Source organism: Canis lupus, chromosome X (genome assembly GCF_003254725.2).
Source record: "Canis lupus dingo isolate Sandy chromosome X, ASM325472v2, whole genome shotgun sequence".
Taxonomy (NCBI): domain Eukaryota; kingdom Metazoa; phylum Chordata; class Mammalia; order Carnivora; family Canidae; genus Canis; species Canis lupus.
The window spans coordinates 32,582,667-32,597,768 of record NC_064281.1 but is presented as its reverse complement, the minus strand read 5'-3'; the positions used below and the strand labels follow the sequence as shown (position 1 = coordinate 32,597,768).

Below are 15,102 nucleotides of genomic sequence, written 5' to 3'. Positions count from 1 at the left end.
TGTGGTCCTTCAGTAGCCAGATCTGGAATGGCCCCTGTGAATAGTGTGCCCTGGGGTGCCAAGTGCATTAGTTAACCTCAGGAGATGTTCAGATAGCATGGTTTTTACTCTTATCAACCTACCCAAGGAGCTCTGAAATTTGCTCTAAAAGCCTTTAGAAAGGACAAAGGTGATTCATGCCTCATGTCCCGAATTTTCCCCCCATCTGACCTGAAAGAGTGATGCTGAGCTGTTTCCATGTGAGTGGGAGGGTTAGAGATGTTATTGTTACTTAATTGGGAAAGGCATGACTGAAAAGAGGAAGCGATGTTTAGTAATCGAGTGATCTAACATAATGGTAAACTTAGTGATTACTTAATCTTTGAATGCAATTCTAAAATTTATGAAGAACTTTTGAGCCTATATATATATATATATATATATATATATATATATATATATAAAAATCAGGTTTACTGTATTTTCAGTAGTCTTCTCTGAAGGATAAATTTCAGAATAGAATACTTTGGGCTATTTCCAAATGTCAGACAGGCACAGCCTCCAGGTCACTAGTTCTGAGTACGATTGTGAAAATAAACTCACAGTCGCCACTCTTCATGTACAGTTTTCCTTAGTACTTCCCCACAACACAGTAAACATCAAAAATTTTATCTCTTCTTAAACTATGGTATCCTGATTCCTTGAAAACTGGTCATCTGTTAACAATAATTAGTATTAATTAGAATATCCAATTGCTGAAACTACCTCATTCCTCATCAAGATGATAAAGACTACAGTTTCATTATTTTTTAAAGATTTTATTTATTCAAGAGAGACACAGAGAGAGAGACAGGGACATAGGCAGATGCAGGACTCGATCCCAGGACTCTGGGGTCATGACCTGAGCCAAAGACAGACGCTCAACCACTGAGCTGCCCAGGTGCCCCAAGACTACAGTTTTAAAAGAATCTCAGGCCCTCTGGTTGATCTTTTGTAGAATCTTTAGAAATCTCTAGGGGTCAGACATTCTAGCCTCCACCAGCAATTTGTTTTTTACCCAAGAACACTTAGAGCTGTGAAATTCTGTCCTTTTATAACTTAGCTTCTTCCTCATGCAAAGCTATTTCATAATACACACACACGATGTGGATAACTGGCCATTCTCTGACAGATAGAAATACATTATAAATAAAATAAGTATCAAAAAGTAGATTTCAATTTCATAAATATTATTGAGTCATCCTAGAACCTTCTTTTCTCCAAGACAAATGATTTCATTTCTGATAGGTCTTAGTTTAAAAGTAAAACTTAGGTTACATGAAATAAATGGTGACATAGGAGAACCTGGTCTCCCTCCCCACAAAGCTTAATAAGTAGACACTATTCATGGACAAAAACAGCTTTGGGGGAGCTCCAGGGCCCACATAGGACATTTTAGAAACACTGGAACAAAAAAGTGAGAGTAATCACACAAAAAGAGAAGGAAAACAGATTCATTCTGCCCATATCATTGCACCTCCCAGGCTAGCATTGTTCAACACCAAGAAAGAACTTCCTGGCTAGAAAGAGTTCCTCTTGCCCAAAAAGGGTTGAGTGACCAGCTTCCCCAGTCTCTTGGGATACTGCACAAAGGTTCCGCTTCAGTGTCACCCCACCCAGACCTGCAATGTTGAGATGCGTTGAGCCAGCTAAGAATAAGGAAGAAAAGCAGAGGCTGTTATTAGCAAACACACAGCAGCAGCAATCATTGTTCCCAGAGACCCACTGTGCAGAAAAGCTGCAGGTTTTGTCACTGATGAAGCCAAAAGTCTGCACAGATGCCACAGACCCTGTGCACATCTCTCCAGCTTGTGCCCCACAGGTATTCATTTGCTGAACCCAGCTGATTGAGTCTCTCCTGACCTTCCCCCCTCTCAGCACCACCATGGACCGAGACCAGCACCTGCAGCCATTGAAGTCTCTGTGGCTGGGCCACCCATCGGAGCCCCCATCCACAACCACCAGAGGCCAGGAGCCCTGCTCACAGCCAGTGCTAGCTTCTGCAGCCACACGAATGGAAGACCTGAGACTAGGGCCCTCCTTGATGACCCCACTACTGGTGCCTGCCCTGAAGGCTAGCACCTTCAGCTGTGCACCTGCCCACCATTGTCCTGACCCAGTCACTGGCCTCTACTGCAGCCAGCAAGCACAGGGGGAATGTGTACAGCCATGAGTGAGTGCACCAACAACCAGGGCTTTTGCAGCTACTTGTGGGCCCAGATCAGGCCCTGTCTTCCATCACTGGCCAGCACGACCATGCCTACCTAGAGCTAGCCCATCCAGCTTTTATGTGTACACCCCCAGCCAGAACCTGTCACCAGCGTGCACTCCTGTGGCAAGGGTATGCAGCCACTGGAGAGTATAACAATAGTCAGGTCCTCTGCAGTAGCCCATAGTTAGCCCAGCCCTTGCTACCTGCCCTGGTGCCCATCAACTGGAGTATGTCTGCAACTGGCCCCAGCCACCGCATAAGCACCTGCAGCTGGCCCCCATAGTTAGGTCTGCATATACCACCAGGACACCACCACTGCCTACCTTGATCCTTAACTCCTGGAACTGGAGGTGCTACTGAGGATCTCAATGGCCCTCACAGCCACTGTAGACTCCTCACAGTGCTCACTAAGGACCACATAGTTATTGATGCTATGGGTCCCAGTGGACTGAGCCAAAGAGATAGAATACTTTTCTCCAGATCTGGTGCTGCCATGTACCCCCACACTTGGCACTTGCACCACTAGACCCAGTAGATTACAACTTGATCCAATGTGCCCCCACACACAGGTGAAAAGTTTCCCTTACTGAATTCAGTCCATAAAGCCTGAGAGAGGTGACTGCTTCTTCAAATGTGCAGACACCAATGCAAGGCTACAGGGATCACGAAGAATCAGGGAAACATGATGCCACAAAGGAATACAGTAAAACCTCAGCAGCTGGCCCCAAAGAAATGGAGAACCAGGAATTGCCTGACAAACAATTCAAAATAATTATTCTACAGATGCTCATAGAGCTATAAGAGAACTCAGATAAACAATTTAATAGTATCAGGAGGGATGCCTGGGCTCAGTGGTTGAGCATCTGCCTTCTGGTCAGGATGTGATCCTGGAGTCCTGGGATCGAGTCCCACATCAGGCTCCCAGCAGGGAGCCTGCTTCTCCCTCTACCTGTGTCTCTGCCTCTCGCTCTCTGTCTCTCTTATGAATAAATAAAATATTTTTTAAAATAGTATCAGGAAAGCAAGATAAGAATGAAATGAGGAACACTACAAAGAGATTTTTTAAATGATGAAAAAGAACCAAGCAGAAATTTTGTAGCTAAAAAATAAAATGACTGAATTAAAGAATCCAATTAAGAGCTTCAACAGCAGACTGGAGCAAGCAGAATAATCAGTGGGCTAGAAGACAAATCAATTGAAATTATCTAGTCAAGGAGAAAAAAAAGAACAAAAAAGAATGAAGAAAGCTTAGGTAAGTTGTAAGACACCCTAAAAAGAAATAATGTATACATCATCGGAGGCACAGAAGAGGAAGAGATGGGAAAGGGATAGAAAGCTTATTTAAAGAAATAATGGCTGAGAATTTCTCAACTCTGGGAAGAGATTTGAATATCCAAGTTCATGAAGCTAATAAGTCACCTAAAAATTTTAATACAAAACAATTTTCTTCAAGATACATAATAAAACTGTCTAACACAAAAGACAAAAAGAGAATTTTAAAAGCAGCAAGGGAAAAAAAATCTCATGCAAGGAAACCCCTGTAAGGCTATTAGCTGATTTCTCAGCAGAGACCTTATCGGCCAAGAAAAAATGGGATCATATATTCAAAGTGCTGAAAGAAAGTGCCAACCAAGAATACCTTACCCAGCAGCACTCCTTTACAGAATTGAAGGCAAAAATAAGGATTCTCTCTAATAAACAAAGCAAAGGGACTTTATCACCAATAAATATACCTTATAAGAAATGCTGAAAAGAGGCAGAGCCGAGAATGGGAGTGGAGGGGAGCTTCTGAGCAGTGCCCCGGCCTCCTCTCCTCACCGCACCTCGCTCTCGCAGCCTGCCTGCCCTGCTGCTTGCGACCCACCCAGAACAACTTCCACCATGGCCACCTCTGCGAGTTCCCACTTGAACAAAGGCATCAAGCAGGTGTACATGTCCCTGCCTCAGGGCGAGAAAGTGCAAGCTATGTATATTTGGATTGACGGGACTGGAGAAGGATTACGTTGCAAGACCCGGACCTTGGACAGTGAGCCCAAGGGTGTTGAAGAGTTGCCTGAATGGAATTTTGATGGCTCTAGCACCTTTCAATCTGAAGGCTCCAACAGTGACATGTATCTTGTCCCTGCTGCCATGTTTCGTGACCCTTTCTGCAAAGACCCCAACAAGCTGGTATTCTGTGAAGTCTTCAAATACAACAGAAAGCCTGCAGAAACCAATTTAAGGCATACCTGTAAACGGATAATGGACATGGTGAGCAACCAGCACCCCTGGTTTGGAATGGAGCAGGAATATACTCTCATGGGCACAGATGGGCACCCTTTTGGTTGGCCTTCCAATGGCTTCCCTGGGCCCCAAGGTCCGTACTACTGTGGTGTGGGAGTGGACAAAGCCTATGGCAGGGATATCGTGGAGGCTCACTACCGGTCCTGCTTGTACGCTGGCATCAGGATTGCTGGGACAAACGCTGAGGTCATGCCTGCCCAGTGGGAATTCCAGATAGGACCCTGTGAAGGAATCAACATGGGAGATCATCTCTGGGTGGCCCGTTTCATCTTGCATCATGTATGTGAAGACTTCAGAGTGATAGCAACCTTTGATCTTAAGCCCATTCCCGGAAACTGGAATGGTGCAGGCTGCCACACCAACTTCAGCACCAAGGCCATGCGAGAGGAGAATGGTCTAAAGTACATTGAGGAGTCCATTGAGAAACTGAGCAAGTGGCACCAGTACCACATCTGAGCCTACGATCCCAAGGGAGGCCTGGATAATGCCTGGCGCCTAACTGGATTCCATGAGACATCCAACATCAATGACTTTTCTGCCGGCGTGGCCAACCATGGTGCTAGCATCCGCATTCCCCGGACTGTCGGCCAGGAGAAGAAGGGTTACTTTGAAGACCGTCACCCTTCTGCCAACTGCGACCCCTTTTCGGTGACAGAAGCCCTCATCTGCACATGTCTTCTCAACGAAACTGGCAATGAACACTTCCAGTACAAAAACTAAGCGGACTAGACTTGCAGCCATCGAACCCCTCCTAATTCTCCATCCTGCCTCTGTGTTTGCCCCTCTCTTGACTGTCCTAATAGCTGTAACTCAAAGGGCAGAATATCAAGGTCTTTTTTTATTCCTCATGCCCAGTTAATATATCTTGCTTTCTTTGGCCAGGATAGAGGGGTCAAGTTTTTAATTTTTTACACTCTCCCCCTTTTTTTTCCCTGTCACTGAAAGCTGTCTAGTATGTTAGTAGAGAGGGGGTAGGGAGACATAACCACTGTTCCCATTTAATCAGGTGTGTTTGTCCAATAGGCATAGCTATCCGGACAGAGAATAGTGTTTGTGAAGGGAGGGGGAGGGCTCTTTCTTCGAGGTAGCTGAGTGTTGAGGTGGGGGAGGGTTACTTACTCCGGGGTTAGGTTAGGATTTCCCCTCCTGGTGGGAAGATCCACTTCGAATAAAGTTATAACCAATTTTCTCTTAAAAGTGAGACTTATGAGAGAATCAGGCGGGAATGTGCCTCCCATCCTCCTGGTGCAGGGCTTCCCCTGCCTGTGGTGAGATAGCCCTCACCTGAAGACAAGCTCAGTGTAAGGATGGATTGACCTACCTTAGCAGAAAAAGTTCTTATTGCTTGGTCCTCCATTTATAACACAAAGCAAGAGTAGTATTTTTATATTTAAATGTAAAAACAAAAAAATTATATATATGGGTGTGCAGATATGTGTGGTTTTTTTCCTAAAGGAGGAAAAACATTCTGGTCATGGAGAGCCAGATTTGAGGTGAATAGTTTGGAAATAAGGATCTCCTACTGAGTGGAGATTTGGTTTTCCCTCACTGCCACTATAGGGCTCCCATGTGCCCTGCCCACCCTTCTGCAATTGGGGGTAGACACCGGCCAGTTGACAAGTGGAAAGCACAGTGTAAAAGGAGGAGTCACCTGAGCCCTGTGGCTTTGGTTTAAAAGACACACATGTACACACAGAGGTTTAGAAATAAAGAGTTGGCTGGTCAACTTGCATGTTACTGACAAGGGGTTATTGGGATTATTTTCTGATGGGACTAGCATGCCACTAAAGTAGGCCTTTTGATATATTAAAATTTTTTAAAAAGGAAAAAAAAGAAATGCTGAAAAGAATTCTTCAAGCTGAAACAAAAGGATGCTAATTAGCAACATGAAAACATATAAAAATATAAAACACACTGGTAAAGGTAAGCACAGAGTCGGTTATAGACTCCTCTAATACTATAATATAGCAACATGTTAACTACTTAGCTTCAGTATAAAGGTTAAAGGAAAAAAGTATTAAAATAGCTATACCTTCAACAAGTTGTTAATGATTATACAACATAAAAAGATGTAAATGATGACATCAAAAACAAAAGGAGGAATAAAGGCTTACAGTTTTTGTATGTGATCAAAATTAAATTGTTATCAGTATAAAATAGACTGATACATATGTATATGATGTTTAATGTAAACCTCATGGGATCCACAAAGCAAAAATATACAATACATACACAAAAGATAAAGAGAAGGGAATCAAATCACAGCACTATGTAAAATCATTAATTTACAAAGGAAGGCAGTAAGAAAGGAGGAAAGAAAAATGGAACTACAAAATGGCCAGAAAACATTTTAAAAGATGGCATTAGTACATCCTTGCCTATCAATAATTATTCTAAATGTTAGTGGATTGAATTCTCCAATCAAACGGCACAGTGGCTGGATGGATAAAAAATAAGATCCAACTGTATGCTACCTACAAGAGAGTCTTCAGCTTTAAGAACACATATAGGCTGAAATAGATGGCAAAACATATTCCACACAAGTGAAAATCAAGAGAAAACAGAGGTAGCTATGCTTACATCAGAAAAAATTGACTTTAAGCCAAAAATAGTAATAAGAGACAAAGATGGAAATATAATAATAAAGGGATCAATTAGTCAAGAAGATATAACAATCATAAATATATATACACCCAACATTAGAGTCTCTAAATTTATTAAGCTAATTTTAACAGATCTGAAAGAAGAACTAGAAAATACAGTAATAGTAGAGGACTTTAATATCCCACTCTCAACAATGGACAGACCATCCAGAAAGAAAATCAAGGAAACATTGGATTTTAACCATACTTTAGACCAAATGGAAATAACAGACACATACAGAACACTCTATCCAAAAGCAACAGAATAAATATTCTTCTCAAATGCACACAAAACATTCCCCAGGATAGATCAAATGATAGGTCATAAAACAAGTCTTAACAAATTTAAGAAGATTGAAATCATAAGGGTCTTCTGACCACAATGGTACAAAGCCAGAAATTGATAGCTGGAGAAAACTGGAAAATTTACAAATATGTGGAGATTAAGCAAATACTTCTGAATAACTAATGGGTCAAAGAAGAAATCAAAGATAAGTTGAGAAATGTCCCTAAACAGAAAAAAATGGAAGCCCAACATATTAAAACCTATGGGATGCTGCAAAAGCAGTTCTAAGAGGGAAGTTTATAGAAATAAATGCTTACAGAAACAACTAAAATAAACAATCTAACTTTAATTCTCAAGGAACTAGAAATGGAAAAACAAACCAAGCCCATAGTTAGCAGAAGGAAGGAAATGAAGACCAGAACAAAAATAAATAAACGCCAGAGAAATAACAGAAAATATCAATGAAACTAAGAGCTGGTATCTATGTTAAGATAAACAAAATGACAAAAGTTTAGTTAGACTAACTCGGAATAATAGAGATGTGACTCAAATAAATAAAATCAGAAATAAGAGACATTACAACCGATACCACAGAAATACAAAGGATCATGAGAGAATACCATGAATAATTATACACCAACAAACTGGATAATCTTGAAGAAATGGATGAATTCCTAGAAACGTTCAAGCTACCAAGCCTGAATCATAAAGAAATAAAAATCTGAAGAAACCAAGAAAGGAGATTGAATCAGTAATCTAAAACTTCCCAACACAGTAAACTCTAGGACCAGATGGCTTAACTCGTGAATTCAACCAAACATTTAAAGAATTAACCCAGGGGTGCCTGAGTGGCTCAGTCGGTTGAGCATCTGACTTCTGGTTTCAGCTCAGCTCATGATATGAGGGTCCTGAGATCAAGCCCTGTGTTGGCCTGCTGGCTTGCCGGAGTCTGCTTGAACATTCTCTTCCTCTGCCCCTCCTCCATCTTGTGTGCATGCTCTCTCCCTCTCTAATAAAAAGATATTTTTTTAAAAAAAGAAGAATTAACACAAATCTATCCCAAACTCTTCCAAAAAAACTGAGGAGGGAGCATTCCCAAACTCATTTTAGAAAGCCAGCATTACCCTGATACCAAGGCTGGGTAAGGACATCATAAAAAATGAATACAGTTATATAGGTTATATACCCTATATAACTCATTAATAACCCTAATGAGCACAGATGCAAAAATTCTCAACAAAATACTAACAAACCAAATCCAACAATACATTAAAAGGGTCATACACCATGATCAAGTAGGATTTGTCCCTGAGAGCCAAAGATTATTCAATATACAGAAATCAATAAATATAATATACCACATTAATAAAAAAATAAAAATCATGTGACCATCTCAATAGATGTAGAAATATATACAGAAATCAATAAATATAATATACCACATTAATAAAAAAATAAAAATCATGTGACCATCTCAATAGATGTAGAAAAAATATTTGACAAAATACAAAATCCTTTCCTTTTTTTTTTAGTTTCCTTTGTATTTATTTATTTATTTTTTGGAATTCAATTTGCCAACATATAACATAACACCCAGTGCTCATCCCGTCAAGTGCCCCCCTCAGTGCCCGTCACCCAGTCACCCCAACCCCCCACCCACTACCCCTTGTTCATCTCCCAGAATTAGGAGTCTCTCATGTTCTGTCACCCTCGTTGATACTTTCACTCATTTTCTCTCCTTTCCCCCTTTATTCCCTTTCACTATTTTTTATATTCCCCAAATGAATAAGACCATATAATGTTTCAAAATCCTTTCATGATAAAAAAATTCTCACAAATTGGGTATAAAATGAAGATGTCTCAATATTGTTAGGGCCATACATGACAAGCCCACAGCTAACATCATACTCAATGGTGGAAGATTGAAAGCCTTTCCTCTAACATCAAGAACAGGACAAGGGTGCCTATTCTTTTTACTTCTATTCAACACAGTACTGGAAGTCCTTGCCAGAGCAATCAGGCAAGAAAAGTAAATAAAAGACATCCAAATAGTAAAGGGAAAAGTAAAATTGTCTGTTTGTAGATGATATGACCTTGCATAGAGAGAATTGTCAAGACTCCACCAAAAAACTGCTAGAAGTAATCAATGAATTCAGTAAAGTTGGATACAAAAATCAGCATCCAAAAAACAGCTGTGATTCTATACACTAACAACAAAACACCTAAAAAAGAAATAAAACAATCTCATTCATGATGAGATCAAAAATAATAAAATACTTAGGAATAAACTTAACCAACGTGGTGAAATATCTGTACACTGACAACTATAAGAATTGAATGAAGGAAACTGGAAAAGATGAAACAAATGGAAAGATATCTCATATTATGCATCAAGAGAATTGATATTGTTAAAATGTCCATATTGCCCAAAGCCATCTATATATTCAGTGCAATCTCTATCAAAATGCTTGTGACATTTTTCACAGAAATAGAATAAACAATTCAAAAATTTGTATAGAGCCACAAAAGACCCCGAATAGCTAAGGCAATCTTAAGAAAGAACAAAGCTAGAGGCAAACTATACTACAAAGCTACAGTAATCAAAACAGTATGGTGCTGGCATAAAAATAGACACATGAAAAAAAAATAAAATAAATTTTAAAAAATAGACACATGGACCAATAAAACAGAACTGATAGCCCAGAGATAACCCCCCACATATGTGGTCAAGTAATATTTGACAGAGGAGTCAAGAATATTCAATGGGGGGAAAGGATGGCTTTTTTAATAAGTGGTGCTAGGAAAACTGGATAACCACATGAGAAGAATAAAATCCTTCTATATGACACTACTCACAAAAATGAACTTAAAATGGATTAAAGACTTAAACTTAACACCTGAAACCATAAAACTCCCACAAGAAAACATAAGGAGAAAATTCCTTGACATTGGTCTTGGCAGTGATTTCCTGGATAAGACACCAAAACTACAAACAACAAAAGCAAAAATTAATAAGCAGAACCACATCAAACCAAAAACTTCTGCGCAGTGAAGGAAACAGCAATCAAAATAAAAAATAACATGTATTGAAAAAATATATATATATTATGTATTGGATAAGGGGTTAATATCTAAAACATATAAAGAACTCCTACAACTCAACAGCAAAATCAAGCAATCCAATTAAAAACTGGACAGAGGGGGATCCCTGGGTGGCTCAGCAGTTTAGCGCCTGCCTTTGGCCCAGGGCGCGATCCTGGAGTCCCGGGATCGAGTCCCACGTCAGGCTCCTGGCATGGAGCCTGCTTCTCCCTCCTCCTGTGTCTCTGCCTCTCTCTCTCTCTCTTTCTGTCTATCATAAATAAATAAATTTTTTTAAAAAACTGGACAGAGGAATTAGATAGTTTTCCAAAGAAGACATACAAATGACCAACAGGTATATGAAAATGTGCCCACCATCACTCACATCAGGGAAATGCCAATTAAAACTACAATGAGATATTGTCTCATATCTGTTAGAATGGCTACCATCAAAAAGACAAGTGATAACAAGTGTTGGCAAGAATGTGAATAAAAAGGACCCCTTGTGCACTGCGGGTAGGAATGTAAATTGGTGCAGTTACTGTGGAAAACAATATGCAGCTTCCTCAAAAAGTTAAAAATAGAACCACCCTATGATTCAACAATCCTACTTCTGGGTATATATATACAAAATAATTGAAATCAGTATCTCATAGAGATATTTACATTCCCATGTTTACTCCAGCATTATTTCACAATAGCCAATATGTAGAACAACGTAAGTGCCCAGCAACAGAGGAATGGATAAAGAAGATGTTTTATATATATACAGCAGAATATTATTCAGCCATGAGAAAGAAGGAAATTCTGCATTTGCAATGACCTGGATGAAATTGGAGGGCATCATGCTAAGTGAAATAAGTTGGACAAAGAAATACAAATACTGTATAATCTCACATATATGTGGAGTCTATAAAAGCTGACCTCAGAGAAATAGAGTAGAGCGGTGGTTACCCAGTGCTGGGATGTGGGGGACATTGAGAGGTATTGGCCAAAGTGTACAAACTTACAGTTACAAGATGAACAAGTTCTGGGGATCTAAGGTACAACATGGTGATTATAATATATACTTGATTGTATTATATACTTGAATATTGCTAGGAGACTAAATCTTAAATGTTCTCACCACCCCCCAAATCAATGGTAATTAAGTGACGGGACAGAGGTGTTAGCTAACCCTATGGTGGTAATCATTCTGCGATATATAAATGTATTAATTCAATACTTCATACATCTTAAACTTACACCATGTTAAGTGTCAATTATATCTCAATAAATGTGGAGAAAAAAAGAAATTGGCAAATTATTGAGGTTTAAGAATCCAGATATTTTGTATCCATCGTTATAAAACTTGATTCAGTGAAATTTCATTGATGTATGCTAAAACGACTGGGTAAAAGGCTATAGGAGACGGCAGCCCGGGTGGCTCAGCAGTTTAGTGCCGCCTTTGACCCAGGGCGTGATCCTGAAGACTTGGGATGGAGTCCCACATCGGGGTCCTTACGTGGGGCCTGCTTCTCCCTCTGCCTGTGTCTCTGCCTCTCTCTCTCTCTGTCTCTCATGAATAAATGAAATCTTTTTTTTTTTTTAAAAAAAAGGCTATAGGAGAAAATGAGATTCATATGGTCACAGAGTAAGCATTCTCCAAATGGGACTTCCTAGTTACAAAAGTAAAAGGAAAACTTTACATTTATAACAGAGAAATCTGGTGATCAAACTTAATACCATCAGTAACAGGACAAACTGACAGTACCCACCCCTAATGCAAAGGGGATGCAGAGTCACCTGTACATAGAACAGAGAGTAAGTGATAGTTCTGTATCAGCGTTAAATTCCTTGGATTTGTTCATTGCCTTGTATAGGTAAAAGTTTTTCTTGGGAAAAACATTTTTTGGTGAATCATCACGTCGTGATGTTTTAAATGTTTTACAATTTTATTGGTCATTATCTGTCAATAAAGCTGAAGAAACATTATAAATAAATATAAATAAAAGTAAAAATGAGCATGAATTGGGTTAGCCATCGTTTCTTTAAAAAAAATTTTTTTTTAAAGATTTTATTTACTTATTCATGAGAGACAGAGAGAGAGGCAGAGGCAAAAGGAGAAGCAGACTCCCTGTGGAGCTGGAAGCCCCATGTGAGACTCAATCCCAGGACTCTGGGATCATGTCCTGAGCCGAAGGCAGATGCTTAGCCGCTTAGCCACCCAGGTGTCCCAGCCAGCACTTCTTACCCAGCTATTCTGAGTGCATAATCTGTACCTCGCACAATAGCTTTGAAAATATCCTTGGTACCTTGACTAATCTGCTAGCGTAGTATAAAGAACATGGGACTTCTTCACCAGAAAAGTGTGCGCTGATGTTGACACAGTTACACAGTAGGTGTGAGATAGTCCGTGCCTATCATTTATCCTCTGTCCTCGGCCTCGATTTTCATCAACAGAATTGGGATAAAATAGCTACCTTTCAGTGTCCTAAGGGATTAGCTGAAGTGTATGTAAACTGTTTGGCATAATTGAAGGTGTTTTGCTAAATGTTAGCTCTTTTTTTTTTTCAAAGATTTTATTTATTTATTCATGAGAGACACACAGAGAGAGGCAGAGATATAGGCAGAGGGAGAAGCAGACTTCCCTTGGGCAGCCTGATGCAGGACTCAATCCCAGGACCCCTGGATCACGACCTAAACTGACAGCAGATGCTCAACCACTGAGCCACCCAGGTGCCCCAACATTAGCTCTTCCTATCATTGGCATTTCCTTCAGGTAATGTCCTTTCCCCTTGTGGCAGCACTTGCCAACCCCCCAGAAGAACATATGCCCACATCTCTATCCATTTTCTAGACAGAGCAGATCATAACTGATTGACTCAGAACAATGGCCAAGACAGAACCATGAGCATATGTCTATATTCACAATCATCTAACTGCAAAGTCAGAGCCTACAAAATGAGTGGAAGTGAAAAAAAAGGGCGGGGAGTCATACTAGGGTTTCTTTGCCTTTGAGATTCTGTCTACAGCATGAGGTGACACTCATGCCTCATACCACTGCCATGAGGTCACCAAGACATGAGCACAAAACTCAGTACTCAGTTTCCCCTTCCTCACCCATAAATCATGACCTGTGTGGCCTGCCACATGCAAAATCACAGAGAATCCCAGCCCTACCAGGGCAGAGCACATCCTTGCTTCATGAACCCACCCTTTAATACGAAGAAGATTAACAACACAGACACCAAGGATGCTCATTCATTTTTAATAGTCTAGCACAGTTTTAATAGTTCTTCTAGGAATTACCTCCCAAACCCTCCCTCCCCCACAAACGATTCAAATACACCACCTGCAAGAATTCACATTTCATAAATGTAATATTGCAAAAACAGGAGAACTAAGAAAAGCGTTTGTAGCCTTGAGATTAAAAGCAATGCTTAATCATTCTCTCGGTATCTGTTACTAAGTGCTAAATACTAAAAGCCAGAAAAGCTGTGCTGGCAGCTGGCAGCTAGCGGCTTGGGAGAGGAATGGATTTATGACGAGCACTTCTACATTCATTTTTCATCTCAGGACCAGGAGAACACAGGGCAGGGCTCTCTGTTTTGGTAACTGCGATGTCATCAAGGTAAAAAACAAAACAAAACAAAACAAACCCCTGGAGACACATTTTCAGAGCAGCAGATGGAGTTGGTTTTACTTCTGTCACGGAAGTTAGAGAGGGCCAAGGTTCTCAGACTCCTTCGAACTGTGGTTCCCCCTCTTGCTCACATTCTGGTGTAAAGAATTGAAACTCTGGGCACCAGGGCCTTGAGTCAGAGTAATAGCACAATAAAAATTTGGTCAATGAATGAACTGAAACCTGGGGTGCAGTGTGAACAGGCTGGATCTAAGTTTCTCTGAGGAAAAAGCTTGCTGGGACGTTTGGGGGAGGTGACATTCCCAAGGCAGGCCTGACTTGTCAGGACGGGCCTGCAGTGACTTGTGCAGCATGGGAGTCCAGAGGAACAACGGAGTTCTCACTTTCTCACTACTTCATCCTGATCCTCGAAATATACCCCACACCCCCCGCCCAGCCTCAAAATTCTCAGCTTCAATGCTATATGGAATCAAAATAAAATGAGTGTGTGTAAGCCTCCATCGGCTCCATCCAATACATACAAGATTGTGGAATCTGGGGTGAGACCTGCCACCTCTCTCCTTCCTTTTTGCCTTTTTTTGATTTCTCTCCCTCTCTTCCTCTTCTCTTTCCCTCACCCTTCCCCATTCCTCCTAACCCAGTTTTGTGTCCTTCCCCCAGCTCTCTTCTCTTTCTTCCTCATTACCAAAGTTAAGTAGTTCTAAATACCTGTGGCTCCAGAGGGTGGGGCAAATAAAGCTGTTTTTAGTTTCCAGAAATAAGAGCGGTTCAAAGGAAAAAAAACCTGTTTCTGGCCACACTAACAGTGATTTAGAGACTCCCTCTTGAACTCATGGACATCTAGAACATTCTACTGGGTGTGAATTCAATACTTACACAGTAAGCTGGGGATTTTTATTTCTAGGACATAAATTTGATGATGATGTAACAATAAGCCAGTCAGTAGTCACACAAA

At 40.5% G+C, this 15,102-nt stretch overlaps 1 protein-coding gene across 1 annotated transcript; it reads left to right on the top strand.

The window, feature by feature from the left end:
- The first annotated feature begins 4,058 nt into the window (after nucleotides 1–4,058).
- LOC112655053 (glutamine synthetase-like) lies at nucleotides 4,059–5,248 on the top strand. Its single transcript, XM_035711828.2, is given in 1 exon segment — nucleotides 4,059–5,248. A coding segment is annotated over 1 exon segment (1,122 nt). The 5' UTR covers nucleotides 4,059–4,111; the 3' UTR covers nucleotides 5,234–5,248.
- Nucleotides 5,249–15,102: the final 9,854 nt, after the last annotated feature.